Raw genomic sequence first — 16,328 nt, 5'->3', positions numbered from 1 at the left:
TCAAAGACCTCTTTGCACTACAACATGCACTACAGTTCAAAAGTTTGGAGTCGGTAAGATGTTTTGATGAAGTCTCTATGCTCACCAAGGCTGCATTTATTTGATCACAAATAGTAAGAGCACTAAAACTGTGAAATTGTCACGGTTATGCTCTGTTTAGTTTCATTTTCATGAACTTTTAGTGGTTTCTCTTCAGTTACCTGTTCACTTTGTTCTAGTTTCCCGCCAGTCATTTTTTACCATGGACATACATTAACGAGCACACCTCTCTGTAGTTCTGTCATGACAACTCTCGGAGAGACTGGCGTGGTACTGGTAATAATGGATATGGCAGTGTGAATGTATTTGGTCCTGGCGTAAAAGATGTTAAGAGACTTGCTTCTGCCAATACATTCACAGACATTGATGTGAGCATGTAAGACATACTGCTGCTGCACATACAGTATAACAGACATGAATTTTTTGTATTTTTGTTACTAAAATGACCCTAAAAATGATTTCAAGATGTAAGTCACACTTAAAAATGTCTGAATGCCATTAGATGATAAAATATCATATCAAGTATCTGTATACAGTATGCATGTGTCAAATTCGATAATCTTCCAAATAAATGCTACTCGAGTCGGATTAATATTTTGTTATGTAATGCAATGATGTTCATATATTTTTAAGTGTAGCTTAAGTGTCCAAATACTTTGTGCCTCAGAAGCCCAGCGCTGTGAAGAAGCGGATTTGTTTCATACAGAATGAATTCATCTCACATGAAGCTGCCCTTTTTTCCCAGATGTCTTTCAGAATTAAGTCGGTGACCAAACTGGGCACTCAGCCCCTCATTTCTTGTGAGTGAATGTAGAAATTATGTATATGCTTTATATCATATTTTCCGCCATTCATCACTTTAAATAAATTGCAGCCTTTGTGAAAATGCCCCGTAATTAAATCCACAGTTTAATTCATTCTCAGCTTGTACTGATTCAACTCCAAAATGTATTATTCTCAACAATGTACAGTAAATGAAATCCAGATTCTCATTTTTATCAAACGTTTATAAAGATCTTCTTAATCCTGCCAAGTGATCTGACGGGGCACGTTTCTTCTGAATGCATTTGAAGTCATTTGTATCGATCAAAAATGCAGCGAACACTCAGTTATGATATTATGCATTTTTGCTTTAAACGGATGGAAGACATTCTGCATTCTTGTTTGCGTCGCCCATGCAGAGCGTAAGGTAAAGATAGAACATGATGATGAGAATAATGGATAATGTGTCATTATCTAAATGAATCTCAACACCGCCTCTAGAATCTTCCACCCACTTAGCAGATTGAGTTCAACTGCCACACACACACACACACACACTGCTAATGAGCTTTAAAAACCTTATTTTCCCACCTGTGAGACAATGAGCATGCCAGAAGTGAAGAGTAGTAGAAATGTGCGTACATGCAGTAATTGAATGTGTTGTGTGTGTTCGTATAAATTAAATTTGTCCTCAGAAGTAAAAACAAATAAGAAACAACTTACTTTTGCAGACATTTGATGGATGGATGGATGGATGGATGGATGGATGGATGGATGGATGGATGGATGGATGGTTGGATTGATGGATGGATGGATGGATGGATGGATGGATGGATGGATGGATGGATGGATGGATGGATGGATGGATGGATGGATGGATGGATGGATGGATGGATGGATGGATGGATGGATGGATTGATTGATGGATGGATTGATGGATGGATGACTATACTAAGTATATGCATTACAATAGATAGATAGATAGATAGATAGATAGATAGATAGATAGATAGATAGATAGATAGATAGATAGATAGATAGATAGATAGATAGATAGATAGATAGATAGATAGATAGATAGATAGATAGATCTCTTTTGACCTCATTCAGTGAAAGAAATAGAGAAATATTAAAGCCAATGCCAAGGGCCATTGAAAGTTGTCAATCAAACAGTGGCTTGTGTTTCTGATGAGATTTCCAGTGAGAGATGACATGCGTTCACAATGACACACACACATCAGCTCGTTCTCTGAATCTCTGCAGACTTCAGCATCTCCATGCTCACCTCATTTGCAACTCTATGAATACGATAATGCTAGTTGTCACAAACATGATCCAATATTGCTCATGCACACATATAATCTACATTCCACGCCATTGTGCAGTTTTTCCCTCATGAACATGCATTCGTGAGCGTGTGTGTCTACACATACAGACGTACACCAGAGTTACACGCTGACCTGCTCCCATGAGAATCTTCACACGATATAATCCATCACAGATCAGCACAATATGTTTTAGTCATGGAAACATGTGTGTCCCAGCATGCACTGCAACATTCCTTTAAGGACAAAGAGGTTTGTTAATGCTTTTGGAGAAACGGCTACAACATTCACACATGAGACAGAATGTGATGTTGTGTCTTAAAGGAATATTCTGGGTTAAATACGAGATATGCTCAATTACTGTAAATTTTAAATATTTAAATAAAAAGTTGAATTAATTTAATTTAAATTGTATTTCAAATTGAATACATTTTTAATGAAAGGATTTGGTCCTTAAAGGTGGTATCAGTGATTTCAGGCCCAAAAATATTTTTATCACATTCATCTAATCTTTCCTAACGATCCGCTAGCTGCCCGCCCCATAAGCATGCCGTCAAAAAAACGCGTCTCTGTAGGCAGCCTAGGCTCTGAGATCTGCACACAAAAACAAATGGTTTAGCCAAACACTCAAAACCAAAACAAATAGTGTTCCAACCAATCACCGACAGGGGTTTTGATCTCAGAGCCTATAGGCTGCCTAGAGAGACGCGTTTTTTTGACGGCATGCTTATGGGGCGGGCAGCTAGCGGATCGTTAGGAAAGATTAGATGAATGTGATAAAATATTTTTGGGCCTGAAATCACTGATACCACCTTTAAGGTGACATTGTACTTCCTCATTTAAGTACAGAGTAATATTAATTAACTACATGTACTTACTAAAGAGTTCCAGTTAGGGTTTGGTTTAGAGTTAGTTACTTGTAATTATGCATAATTTACTGTTATTACTATAGTAAGAACATGTAGTGACGTGTAATTACATCACCTTAAAATAAAGTTACCAAGTATTTTAATTCAATTAATATTTTAGATATGTCATTCAAATATTTTTAGAAAGCAGACAAGATTTAAACAACCAAATTCTGCTGAATCAGTTCTCACAAAGATTCATTTGTTGCACTGTAAAGGTCAATAGGAAGTATATTTGTGGCTTATTTTAATTTAAGAGATTCCACTTCAGTAACTTATATTTTGCTATTATATCTTGTTCATTCGCGAGCGCCATCGTTTAGCTTGACCCGTCAGTGAAGCGCAGTACCTGTCCAGTGTGGTGTGTGAAAACAGCAGCGCTCAGCATTTAACTCTGACCTGTTAAAACCCCCATCAATAACAATGTACTACAATACAAAACAGCCCTTTAAGAGCACCATCCATTTCCCCTCGACCAAAGCGTTGTAACTGCATGTTTAGTCAGCAGAGAGAGACCTCAACGGCAAGCCGGCTGAACTTAATTGAAAAACAGATCACTCATAAAAATGGCCGAGTGCCATGCAGATCCTGTTACGCAATGGAGAAGGTATTGTGAAAAAAGCGGCGTAACACTGTTTGAAATTCATCTAGAAAGCTATAGATGGACTCCAGTGTCCGCAGTTCTCCGTGAACGGGAAGATGATCCGAGTCTCTGATGAAAAAAAAAGAGACAAGGTCAAATCATCCCCTGTGTTCAGAGCGGTGAGCTACAAGTGATACAGAGAGACAGAGATAGAGAGAGAAAGAGATGAACTGATTTGAATTGAATTGAGAGCAAAAAAAGAAATATGATATCATATAATTATATATTGATATCATATGATAATGATATAATGATTATATTATATCAATGTTCGATTTTTATTTGCTTTTTAACATTTGATATTTCATAATATTTAATAAAAGAAATATATATTTATTTTTATATTGATTATTTTTTATTTACTTTTTAACTTTTCATTAATTGCTGATGTCATTATATTATATGATGATATCATATAATCACATGACTTATTATTTTACATGCCACTTCCAGGAATACCATGTACAAAAATCATAGAACTGCTATGATACCACACCCCCAAAACACGGTATTACCACGCTACATAAAAAAACATGGTATTTACAACAACAAAATGTACCATGGCATTGCATGTTTTGTACCATGAAGGTACTATGGTATATCTGCAAGCACCATATGAATTGTAGTACAATGGCATCTCTCTCATTACCATAGTTTTACCTTATGATGCCACATTACTTAAAATGCCAGAATGTCTAAATAAATAAATAGCATTACCATGGTACTTGTTGAAGAAAACAAGTTAGTTAGAATATTCACAGACAGACAGACAGACAGACAGACAGACAGACAGACAGACAGACAGACAGACAGACAGACAGACAGACAGACAGACAGATAGATAGATAGATAGATAGATAGATAGATAGATAGATAGATAGATAGATAGATAGATAGATAGATAGATAGATAGATAGATAGATAGATAGATAGATAGATAGATAGATCATTGAGTCTATATGAGTTATTGATACACAGAGCATTTCGGAAATTAGTGTAAAATCGATTTAGCTTTATTGGATAAGCAAGCGAGTGTGACTGACTGTGGGCTTGTAGAGCTGGAGCTAAAAATAGCAGCAGAGAGAAGGAGTGTGTGTGAGCGGTCTAATGCTTCCACAGTAACACACTGATGAAAGCCACTGCTGTTGATCCGAGATTCTGCCGCTCGCTACAAACTTTACATTCCCTGCAATCAAGCATGCGTTGTGGAACAGGAACACTCGTGGTGGAAACGTTCAATGTTACATTATCTAAACGCTCTAGAGATCTAGAACCCTTGAATGACGATCACACACGGCACGTTCTTGTGATCATAGACAGCCAGATGGAGCCTTGGATAGTTTTGAAGGCAGAAGCGTGTCATTTCTGTGCCACTGACGTCACCAAAAGGAGGAATGACTGTTCCTGAACAGGTTTCCCAAACATTGGCCTGTCAAACAGATCCTGCACCAAACTCATGGATGCAATCTGTGGGAGGACACATTATACAGGACCTCGTGTCATTATAAATATTATTTAGGTGACATAAGTGATTTGCTGTTAGACATGTAAGTGGACAGGAGATATAGTATTATTATTATTTCTAATTAATATTAGGGGTAATATTTGCCCCCTCGAAATGGTTTTCAAGGGCATTTTTATAAATATATTTTTCTTAACCTTGTAAAAACACATCACTTATATATTAATAGATACAGTATATCTATTACTTCAATTTAATCAATTAACTTAAACTGTGATCTAAACAATTATGGCTGTTACTTACAGGATAATTTAAAGATGTGTAAATATTGCACAATGATCAGACAGAGGCTTAGAATAAAATATTATGAAACATATCAAATGTTAAAAAGTATAAAAATGGAAATAAAAATAAATACATATATCAAATGTTATAAAGTAAATAAAAACAATCAATATAAACATTTAAATATTAAATATCAAATGTTAAAAGCAAATAAATAAATGTAAGAATATGCATACTTAAATCTATATGAAATATATCATAAAGAAAAAATAATAATTAAAAGAAAATAAATAATATTTCTGCTACTTTTGGTGGCATTTTTGCCAAGAGCCCTGGTTAATTCCTGACCTTGTTAAAGCCTGTTCACTTAGTCCAAGGACAGTCACAGTTTGCTGCCACTGGTTAGGCTAGAAATGGCTGCATTTTTCTTCACATCACTGCCAATAAAGCAAAATTATATATTATAATAAATAATTAATCTGAAATTTTAAACATGTTTTGGTGCATCATTTCCTTCATTTCAGAGTCCAAGCAAATAGTTGAAATCTACAGAAGCCTCTTTACCACTGCCCTGAGGTTGACCCTTTCCAGCTCTCACACCTCCCCCAGAGCAGTGCATTGTGGGTAAAACGTGCCTCGCCTCAGTACGGAACAGCACATGCTGCCTGGACAAACTCTACGCACTCAGCCTCTGCGGAAAGGTGGAAACATTCCGAGCAATTAATCACGGCAAGTGGAACCAGCTCCCCGCGCCGAGTTAGCGCCGCACACATGACCAAGACACACAGTGTCTCCACGGAAACCAAGGCTCGAGGCTAACCTGACATTTACACCCCCCGCATGCATACACACACTACTGCACATACACTGGCCTCTCGATTTCATCAAAACTAATAAATCTGTTAATTATTAATGCCACTTGATACTGTGGGCAGAGTGCCCGGTGACGCAAAAGTATCATAGATAGATAGATAGATAGATTGATAGATTGATAGATAGATTGATAGATTGATAGATTGATCGAAGGCTTGGAATAAAATATGAAATGTATCAAATGTTAAAAAGTATAGAAATAAGTATAAAAAGCAAATGTTAAAAAGCAAATAAAAATCAAACAAATTAACATAAAAATAAGAACACACATACTTAAATATCAAATATATTAAATGTGGATCCGATGGATGGATGGATGGATGGATAGATAAAGAAATAGACTGATAGACGTACACTCACCTAAAGGATTATTAGGAACACCACACTAATACTGTGTTTGACCCCCTTTCGCCTTCAGAACTGCCTTAATTCTACGTGACATTGATTCAACAAGGTGCTGAAAGCATTCTTTAGAAATGTTGGCCCATATTGATAGGATAGCATCTTGCAGTTAATGGAGATTTGTGGGATGCACATCCAGGGCACGAAGCTCCCGTTCCACCACATCCCAAAGATGCTCTATTGGGTAGAGATCTGGTGACTGTGGGGGCCATTTTAGTACAGTGAACTCATTGTCATGTTCAAGAAACCAATTTGAAATGATTCGAGCTTTGTGACATGGTGCATTATCCTGCTGGAAGTAGCCATCAGAGGATGGGTACATGGTGGTCATAAAGGGATGGACATGGTCAGAAACAATGCTCAGGTAGGCCGTGGCATTTAAACGATGCCCAATTGGCACTAAGGGACCTAAAGTGTGCCAAGAAAACATCCCCCACACCATTACACCACCACCACCAGCCTGCACAGTGGTAACAAGGCATGATGGATCCATGTTCTCATTCTGTTTACGCCAAATTCTGACTCTACCATCTGAATGTCTCAACAGAAATCGAGACTCATCAGACCAGGCAACATTTTTCCAGTCTTCAACTGTCCAATTTTGGTGAGCTCGTGCAAATTGTAGCCTCTTTTTCCAATTTGTAGTGGAGATGAGTGGTACCCGGTGGGGTCTTCTGCTGTTGTAGCCCATCCGCCTCAAGGTTGTGCGTGTTGTGGCTTCACAAATGCTTTGCTGCATACCTCGGTTGTAACGAGTGGTTATTTCAGTCAAAGTTGCTCTTCTATCAGCTTGAATCAGTCGGCCCATTCTCCTCTGACCTCTAGCTTCAACAAGACATTTTCGCCCACAGGACTGCCGCATACTGGATGTTTTTCCCTTTTCACACCATTCTTTGTAAACCCTAGAAATGGTTGTGCATGAAAATCCCAGTAACTGAGCAGATTGTGAAATACTCAGACCGGCCCGTCTGGCACCAACAACCATGCCACGCTCAAAATTGCTTAAATCACCTTTCTTTCCCATTCTGACATTCAGTTTGGAGTTCAGGAGATTGTCTTGACCAGGACCACACCCCTAAATGCATTGAAGCAACTGCCATGTGATTGGTTGATTAGATAATTGCATTAATGAGAAATTGAACAGGTGTTCCTAATAATCCTTTAGGTGAGTGTATGGACAGATGGACAGATAGATTGATAGATAAACTAACAAACAACAGGTAACAGACTAATAGGTCGATGGATGGTCAAATGGGCAGATGGATAGACAGATGGACAAAAGGATGGATGGATGGATGGATGGATGAAGATAGATAGAAACAATGTTAAATCAACAAGTCTTAGAACTTTACTGTATATCTGCAGCTTATTAATGCATTACTCAGATAATGTTTTTCATTTTCCAATATACAGAAATATGACTTTTGGACCCATTTGGAGTCCAAAATATGTAACACCACAAATTAATGTAGTTTAAAGCAATACTGGTTCAACAAGCACACTAACAACAGCGGATTTAGTTTTTGTTTTGAAGAGAAGTTCATTTGAATCTTCAGAATGAACGTTTAAAAGCAATATAACGAAACTGATATTGTATTAAAGATTGAAATACAGCCCATTCTTGTCCCACAGCTTTAATAGCCTACCGGATTGAAAAGAGGCGAACTGCGTTCATGCCGAAACTTTACATTGCTAATGTGAGCACCTGGTCACTTGAGGATGGAGCAGATCCATCTCAATATCCAAACTCAAGAGATCAATTCAAACACAGGCCACACTTCTCCATTTCTGTGCAGATTCATTCAGCAGTGATGGACTGAATGTGCCAGCTCAATTCAATTCATTGTACTCAACTGAATAAAATTATACAGTGTTCATCTGAGCCCGGTGAACCTGACATCTGACCCGCTCAATCACTGATCGTTTAGGAATTAAAAAGCAATGCGAGCAGAATTATTCTCAAAATGAAGTGCTTTGCTCAATAAAGACACGTGAAAACATGTCATTTCTTGTGTTCTTTGTCGAGTCTCGTCCTTCATGGAGAATAGTGTGCTCACTCTGTTCCTGGTCCTCTGGTTTTCCTGTTTGATATGTTTATGTTGTTTTGGATCCATTTGGATCCAGTTCACCAATCATTACAGTCATAAAGGTCACAGAAGAGAAACAACTTTATATCAGCTTTAAATGTGGCCTTTGTACATGCTTTGTCATTTAATTGCCTAAAATATCCTAATTAATATAATAAGCCGATTTGTGCTAAAGTTAAAATCAACAGTCAACCCATTTTATTCCATTATGGGACATATTTTTGATATTCATCATTTTATCCATTAGGAATTGATTGGATAAAATCAGAAAAGTGTGTTAAATGGAAATAGGATACATTTTTTGACATCATGAAGGTAGAAATTGCATCTAAAAACGTAAATAAAATATCAATTTAACAGGCTAAACCTATTGAGGCTGGAAAAAGAACTGCTAACTGTATTAATCTAGTAAATCTTTTTTTTAGACTAGTCTTATTATATATGGAATTTAATTTAAAATCCACATTTATTCCCAATACAAAACCAGAATTCATAATGGAAAGTGTAATACACTCATCACCAGATATATGATGCTTTGAGCAATTCACACACACACACACACACACACACACACACACACACACACACAGTGCACTGCAGTATTGTCACTGTCCTGCTGAATGTGGCCTAAAACACACACACACACACACACACACACACACACACACACACACACACACACACACACACACACACACACACACACACACACACACACACACACACACTCGTACTATTAAGTAAAACAAGGGACTGAATGATATTCAAATACCATAATATTTTACACTTTAAAACACTTAGTATACCACATTGTTACCATGGAACATATTTTTTACGCACTGCTATGATACTATGCCCTAAACAATGGTGTTGCATTACCATGTTATGTGTGCAATCACCATGGTACTTATCCTATAAACATGGTTGTATCAATACCTTAGTAAACACTGCCAAATGACGCTTCATTACCACGGTAAAGTAAGAAAGAAAGCTGTATGGAGTCCCTCACTCGACCACACCACTGATGCACTAGTAAAGAATGAAATCAAAACCATCGGCTATTTTCTTATTATCTGCGCACGACAAATGACCAGCAATTACAAGCACAAAGCAACAGACTGTTGATTCAATCCACAATCACTGCGTGCTCAGCTGCACATTTCTCCTGAGCGTACTGTACAGAACACAGTTTGAGCATTAGAGTTCTTTCACAGAGCGCTCATTCATTATACACAAGAGCTGCTGTTCACACACCACTGAAACGAAATCAACACAGTGAGAATCATCATTCGGCTGTACAGTATACCTGCTGTGTGGACACGCATGCAGCGTTCCTCGTATTCACTATTCACATGTGGCCGGCAGATATGAAGAATCAAATATATGAAGAATCATAGTAGTTTGATTTTTAACTCAACAAAAGTTACTGCTCTAATCTTGGCTTGAAAAAACTGGCTATTTATTAAGAAACACTACAGGTGTTTCTTCTCCTTTTTTTTCTTAATCTAATGCATTTATTTCTCATAACATCTCAAGAGATCCAGTGTTGAATTAATCTTCCGGGTTTTGTCGTCATCCGCTGCACCACTCTATTCCCCATCGACTCATTTTACCTCTTTATTTATGTCCTGCTTTCTTTCCATTATGTAAATAATCAGATTGAAATGAATAAAGTTGACCAGAGCACATAGTATACGAGTCTAGTTTTCACTTTGATATAAATATTTCCTTTCATCAAAACAGAAAAGAATTCAAAACGTGCTGCATAACTGGAATGATCCAGCATTAAAATGAGTGTGTATTCAAACCGAGGAATGACTGTAGACATTCAAAAAGGACAAGCACTGGTTATAAAGGCTTCAACCTGTGGAAGGAAACCAGCACCTGAACTTATGCAACACACACACACACACACAATATTTGGTGCTGCAGAGTTGTATTTTGAAACTAGGTTTGTATTTCCTGAAGAAAATGTCATTCTTACAAAGCAGCACAGAAATAGTGCTGAAGTTTTCTAGTTTCGCTCTTCGGTTCTGTGGAAGTGAAATGCTGCTTTGCTGTTGTCATGACACTCACCATCATCTTTGCAGCGTAATGTAGATACTTATGAAAAAGAGAAAAGATCAATGACCAATCAGCAAGCAAATACGTCTAGATTTGAATGCTTTTAATTAAAACTTTTAAAATCTAAAAATCAATCACAGTCTGAATCTGAACATTAAAAAGTTTGAGCTAAATTGATTGCACGAGTTTCATAAGGGTTTAGGATGAAGCAAGAACTGTACCCGCAATATATTTTTGCAAGCTCTGCAATAATGCTAATAATAATGTGCATGATGTGTGAGGGCGACTCAGCTGGAGCTGTAACCCGCACCTGTTGCATCAGGATTGATTTTACAGTGTTTCTACTGAACCATTAATGACACTGAGTGTTGATGCATTGAGAAATGAACTCAATCAGAGATACAATACTGCAACACGCAAAACCCTGGCCTTCATCTGACCCTGTAGTGGCGTGTGTGTGCGCGCGTGCGTGCGTGCGTGCGTGAGAAAGAGAGAGAGATTACAGATCCACTTCAGCACGTCTCATGTCCTCATATGAACCGTCATGACGCCTGATCATAAAGACGCATTATGAATGTTTTATGTCGTGTTTGGGGAGCTGTTCTTTCAGCACCACGGCACTGCACTGCACTACTACACAAGACTGAGCTGCAAACTTCCCTACAGTCTACACTATTACACATGGTGTAGAAGATCGTGCCAAAATGCCAAATGTTTTATATCTTGATACACTAAACAAGTAATTAGTGTTGCCCATATTTGAGTCATTAACAAACATTTATGCTTAGCAGATCAGTAGCTCGTGCACATTCATCAAGTTGAATGTCATTTCAAGCTATTTGAATGTGTTAATAAAAGATAGTTCTACAAAAATAACATGCCAAGTGCAGTTTTGAAATAAAGAGTTTACATAATCAAATGCATGATGAATTCGCCGCTTAAACAGTTAAGAAATGTATTTCAATGACAATAATAACCCCGTGACTCATAAACTATAGGCCCGGACTAGTTATTTTTGTAAATATTGTGATTCCTGAAATTATGCAACAAACGGCACACCTGTGGTGTGATTATACAGTAACAGCGGCTTTCTGCGCATTGAGTGTCCTGCGTTACTAACGTCCCTTCATCTCAGACAAACCCCAGTCTGGACTCCAGACGCGCCACGGAGATGTTCATCTCAGCATATGAAGTGCAATAAAGCTCCAATAAACCTTACATTTATGTCCAAACGAGGTGCATTTAGACGTTGCGTGAAAAACACACAGAAACTGAGCCGAAACTTACCGATAGTGGTTATGACAGTGATGGCAAAGTAAAAGGACCCTGCAAATTTCCACTGGACCCCTGCTCTGTGCGGTTCGGCCTCCAAGATGATGGTCTCAAGCTTTTTATAGTCATCCTCACTGATGTTGTACTTGCCCTGGAGGCGCTTCTCCTCCGTCTCCAGCTGCTCCTTCTCCCGCATCTCGTAGTCCGACTCGAGCGCGTCAAACACCGCGGCCCCGACCAGCAGATAGGTGAACGTGCAGACGATCAGGGACAGCGTCCGCACGTTCTGCCTCTTCATGGCCACCAGGAACCGGCGGCTGAGGGGTTCATGTCCCCTCTTTTCCCCCGGGAAGGCGCAGCAGCAGTCTGGAAAGGGCGGATATGGGCAGTGCTGCTGCTGCTGCTGCTGATGCGTCTTCGGACACCGGTTGCGGTTGTAACAGGTCCCTTGATCGTGGTCCTGGCTGGCCGAGAGACACAGCAGACTGCTGGAGCGCCGGGACCACAAGCCCTGCAGCCGCGAAACTCTGCGCAAAACCTGCCCGAACCACAGCAAAGTCCTCCCGGCGCGCAGTGCCATCAACTAGCGCGCTCCCCGCGTGATCTCCAAAGAGCTTCTGAACTGGAGTAGGTGCCAGAAGCCACTGGGATTCATGCTCGAGTGACAATTACGCACCTGTTAAATTTCCTCCTCTTGTGCGTTTAAACAAACTCATCACCGTGGCCATCAGAAATCCAAACGAAGACCGAAGCTCCCCTATACATCTTCAAGAAAAAGTTTCCCCGACCTGTTTATCTGAGGATCATCTTAAGCTGTTCTCACTCTGCCGGTGCGTGAGTAATGCCGGAGGTACCGGAGGAGGACCCGTGATCACGCATCATCTGATGAGCGGCGGAGACGCGCAGCGCACGTCTGATGCTCCAAACGTGATCCAACCCAGGATAAACTCACTTAATTTCCCTGGCTTCACCGAGACGCTAAGTTTAATGCGCTGGATGGTCACACGAACAACAGGTCCGAGCGCGAATGTGTCCATCTGTTTCCCCGGTGACGCATGGCTGGACTGGACGGATGGATGGATGGACTCGACTCTCGTTTGGCTCCGCTCCGGGAAAGCTGCACTGTCACGGTATGCCACCGCGAGCGTCCGCTGGCAGACTTCACTGTGTGCCAGTCTGAGAAAACACACACACAAACGCATCACCAAAGCGCGCACACAGATGACACTCTACACTGCACAAGAGCGAGTGTGTGTGCGTTTCTCAGCATGAAGGTTTTTTTTGTGTGTGTGCAATTTTCTCACTCAACAGGTGACCTCGGAAAAGAGTGAATTCAGATTAAATGTTTTTTTTTAAATATTTTTTTTTTAAAGTTAAATCATCTGCAGCCGTTCGTTAAGTGTGGTCTCACCTATCAGTTTATGTTGCAAAATGTGCATCGTACACGTGTATATGAGCAATGTAAATGTCAGAAACCCCCCACCACGTTAATGAACAGAGAAAAGTATCAGTGTGAAGTGCGAAGAAACAAATGTTCGTTTACATGTATTTCTATCGTAGTCCATTATAACGTGTCATTACAAGAAAGACATTTTGACAGCATAACAGTCTACATGTGCGCGGTAAGGCGATAGACATTGCGCAAGAATATATATATTCTTGCTCAATCTCTCTCTCTCATATGTATGTGTATATATATATATATATATATATATATATATATATATATATATATATATATATATATATATATATATGTGTGTGTATACACACACACACACACACACACACACACCGTATATAATATATATATATATATATATATAACATGAACATGATTACATTAAAAATCAACTTCACATAGTAAAATTCGTTCAATTCCTTGTCACTGTTCCTGTGTGAACTTTTGTGTGTGCGCGCGCATGTTGTGCAGAGAGAAAGTGCCAGGCAATTGATAAATATTAGTTCAGCCGAAGAGCCAGTTAAATATGATCATATTGTCATTGAACATTTATCACGTGATTTAAAAAAGGAAAAAGTATAGTTAATTTAATACACATTTACCGCTATAAAACATTTTGAAACAACCTTTATGAAACAACATACATGTTAAAAGTAACATACAAAAATGAAACCAACAAACTTTGCAATTAAATGTAAAAAAACAAGACAATATACATGACAACTTGGCCCCACACTATCCTGTGACAGTTTAACTTTTCAGTTACTATTTACCATCATGATATAGTTGAATCTTGTCTGAATGCATGCTGCTTCTCTATATAAAACCGGATCCCTGTCCGAACAAAATGTGCAAATAAATTGAACTAGACATCTGGACATTAAAAAAACAATGTGTTATTCAAACAACTGACAGTTGTGCCAGTGTAAAACTGCATTTGGACCTTCTGAAAAGAGTTCAGTTTTCCAGAGCGTTCATCTGTGAGGATCCTGTGACTAAAATAACTGTAGTGATCTGGACACCATAGAGTATTTTGGTAGGTGAATGTAGGTCCTGTCCCAATATTTGTGCAGTGTCCTGGTGAACGGGCCAAAAAGCAGGGGTTTGTGATGATATAAAGGCAATTTAGATAATATGCCTCTGATATATAAACTTAATTTTCAACAATACTTACAGAAAGAATGTTTGTGATTCCCTACAAGTTGTTCAAAATCTCTTTTTTTTCCCCCTGTGGAATACAAAAGGAGATGTTTTGCAGAATGTACAGGGTGCTATTATATGGATGTACAAAGTGACCATTTGCTGCCAAGCTTAAAAAAAAAAAAAAAACGAAAAAAAGAAGAAGCCAAAAAACACCATAAAAGTATGACTTGTGCATTATATGTCTTCAGAATACAGTGCGTTTTTGTGAGAACCAGAGCAAAACCCCTTCACCAGCTCTAAAATCTCACCAGACATGTCATGATACATTCAAGAACTGACGTTTGTACGGTTTCATCTCATCCTCCATCTTCTAATATGAAACTGATTTATGCAAACGATCATACGGAGCCCCTAAAGCAGGGACGGGGAACATTGGTCCAGGAGGGCCGCTGTCCTGCCGAGTTTAGCTCCAACCCTGAAAAAAAAAACCTCACCAGCCTGTAGCCTTAGTGATCCTGAAGACCTTGATTAGCTGGTTCAGGTGTGTTTGATTAGGGTTGGAGCTAAACTCTGCAGGACAGCGGCCCTCCAGGACCAACGTTCCCAATCCCTGCCCTAAAGGGACCTTTGCAGAAATAATAAATATACCGACTGAACTTGGCAAATAGGACAATGCACACAGCTGTATTACGCCTTCTGCCCATTTCACGTAGTGGTTTCTCGGCAGTCACAAGCAGACATGAGGCTGTGGTATTAGAGATAGCCTATATTGCCCTAACAAAAGACAAATTTTGAACAAGTACAGCAAATGTGCTTCTAAAAAGGTGCAGGCCAGTAAGAGCTGTGCGTGTAAACCTCACTCCACTGGCCTCAAGAGATGCCGGTTCGTATCCCGCTCGGAGCGGGTCGAGTAGGACCGGTTGCATTTGGTGCCGTGACCCGGAGTCGAACTGTTGATCCCTAATGGGAGAGATGTTGAAGGGTTAGAGGCTGCAGGCCTTAGCATCCTTGTTAGAGCACCTGCCTCCCACGCCGGATACGCAGGTTTGAATCCGGAGCGGGTCAAGCAGGACCGGTTACATTTGGTGCCGTGACCCGGATTCGAACCGGGTTGCTGCAGTTCGAGTTGGACTGGTTAAATTTGGTGCCGTTGACCCAGATGGGAGTGAGGTTTAGGGGGGTGAGTGTAATGGACATAGACCAGTAAGAGCTGTGCGTGTAAACCTCACTCCCCTGGCCTCAAGAGGCACTCTAGTGAATGACACCAAAGGCCTTAGCATCCTTGTTAGCGCTAGGACCAGTTACACATTCAAACTTTTTTTTTCTTAGTAAAATGGCAGTGACGCACTAATGAAATATGTTATTGTATACATAAACTGGAAATTCATAGTCTGTATATATAATTTATTTTGCAGAGGTCCCAGTTTAGAGGATCTGTACGATCATGAAAACCTGTGTGAATAAATGATGACATTATTCATTTTTGGATGAACTATTCCTTAATGCATCTCTGTGAAACGATCCTCTTACTCAGTGCACTACATCCCACATCGTGAGGTGGACAAACACCCACATTGTACTTTGTTAATACCGTTTTTTTT

At 39.3% G+C, this 16,328-nt stretch overlaps 1 protein-coding gene across 1 annotated transcript in view; it reads right to left on the bottom strand.

Moving 5' to 3' along the window:
* The window catches only part of kcnk9 (potassium channel, subfamily K, member 9), a gene marked incomplete at both ends in the record, with an annotated part of 44,504 nt that extends 31,802 nt beyond the window's left edge, over positions 1 to 12,702 (bottom strand). The window contains one exon of the mRNA XM_081376202.1: positions 12,138 to 12,702. Coding sequence (XP_081232328.1) covers positions 12,138 to 12,702 — 565 coding nt within the window. The remainder of the gene's footprint in view (positions 1 to 12,137) is intronic.
* Positions 12,703 to 16,328: the final 3,626 nt, after the last annotated feature.

This window comes from Scardinius erythrophthalmus (genome assembly GCF_964197995.2).
Source record: "Scardinius erythrophthalmus genome assembly, chromosome: 10".
Taxonomy (NCBI): Eukaryota; Metazoa; Chordata; class Actinopteri; order Cypriniformes; family Leuciscidae; genus Scardinius; species Scardinius erythrophthalmus.
Note: the sequence above shows the minus strand (reverse complement) of the source record. Positions and strands in the feature narration are given on the sequence as shown.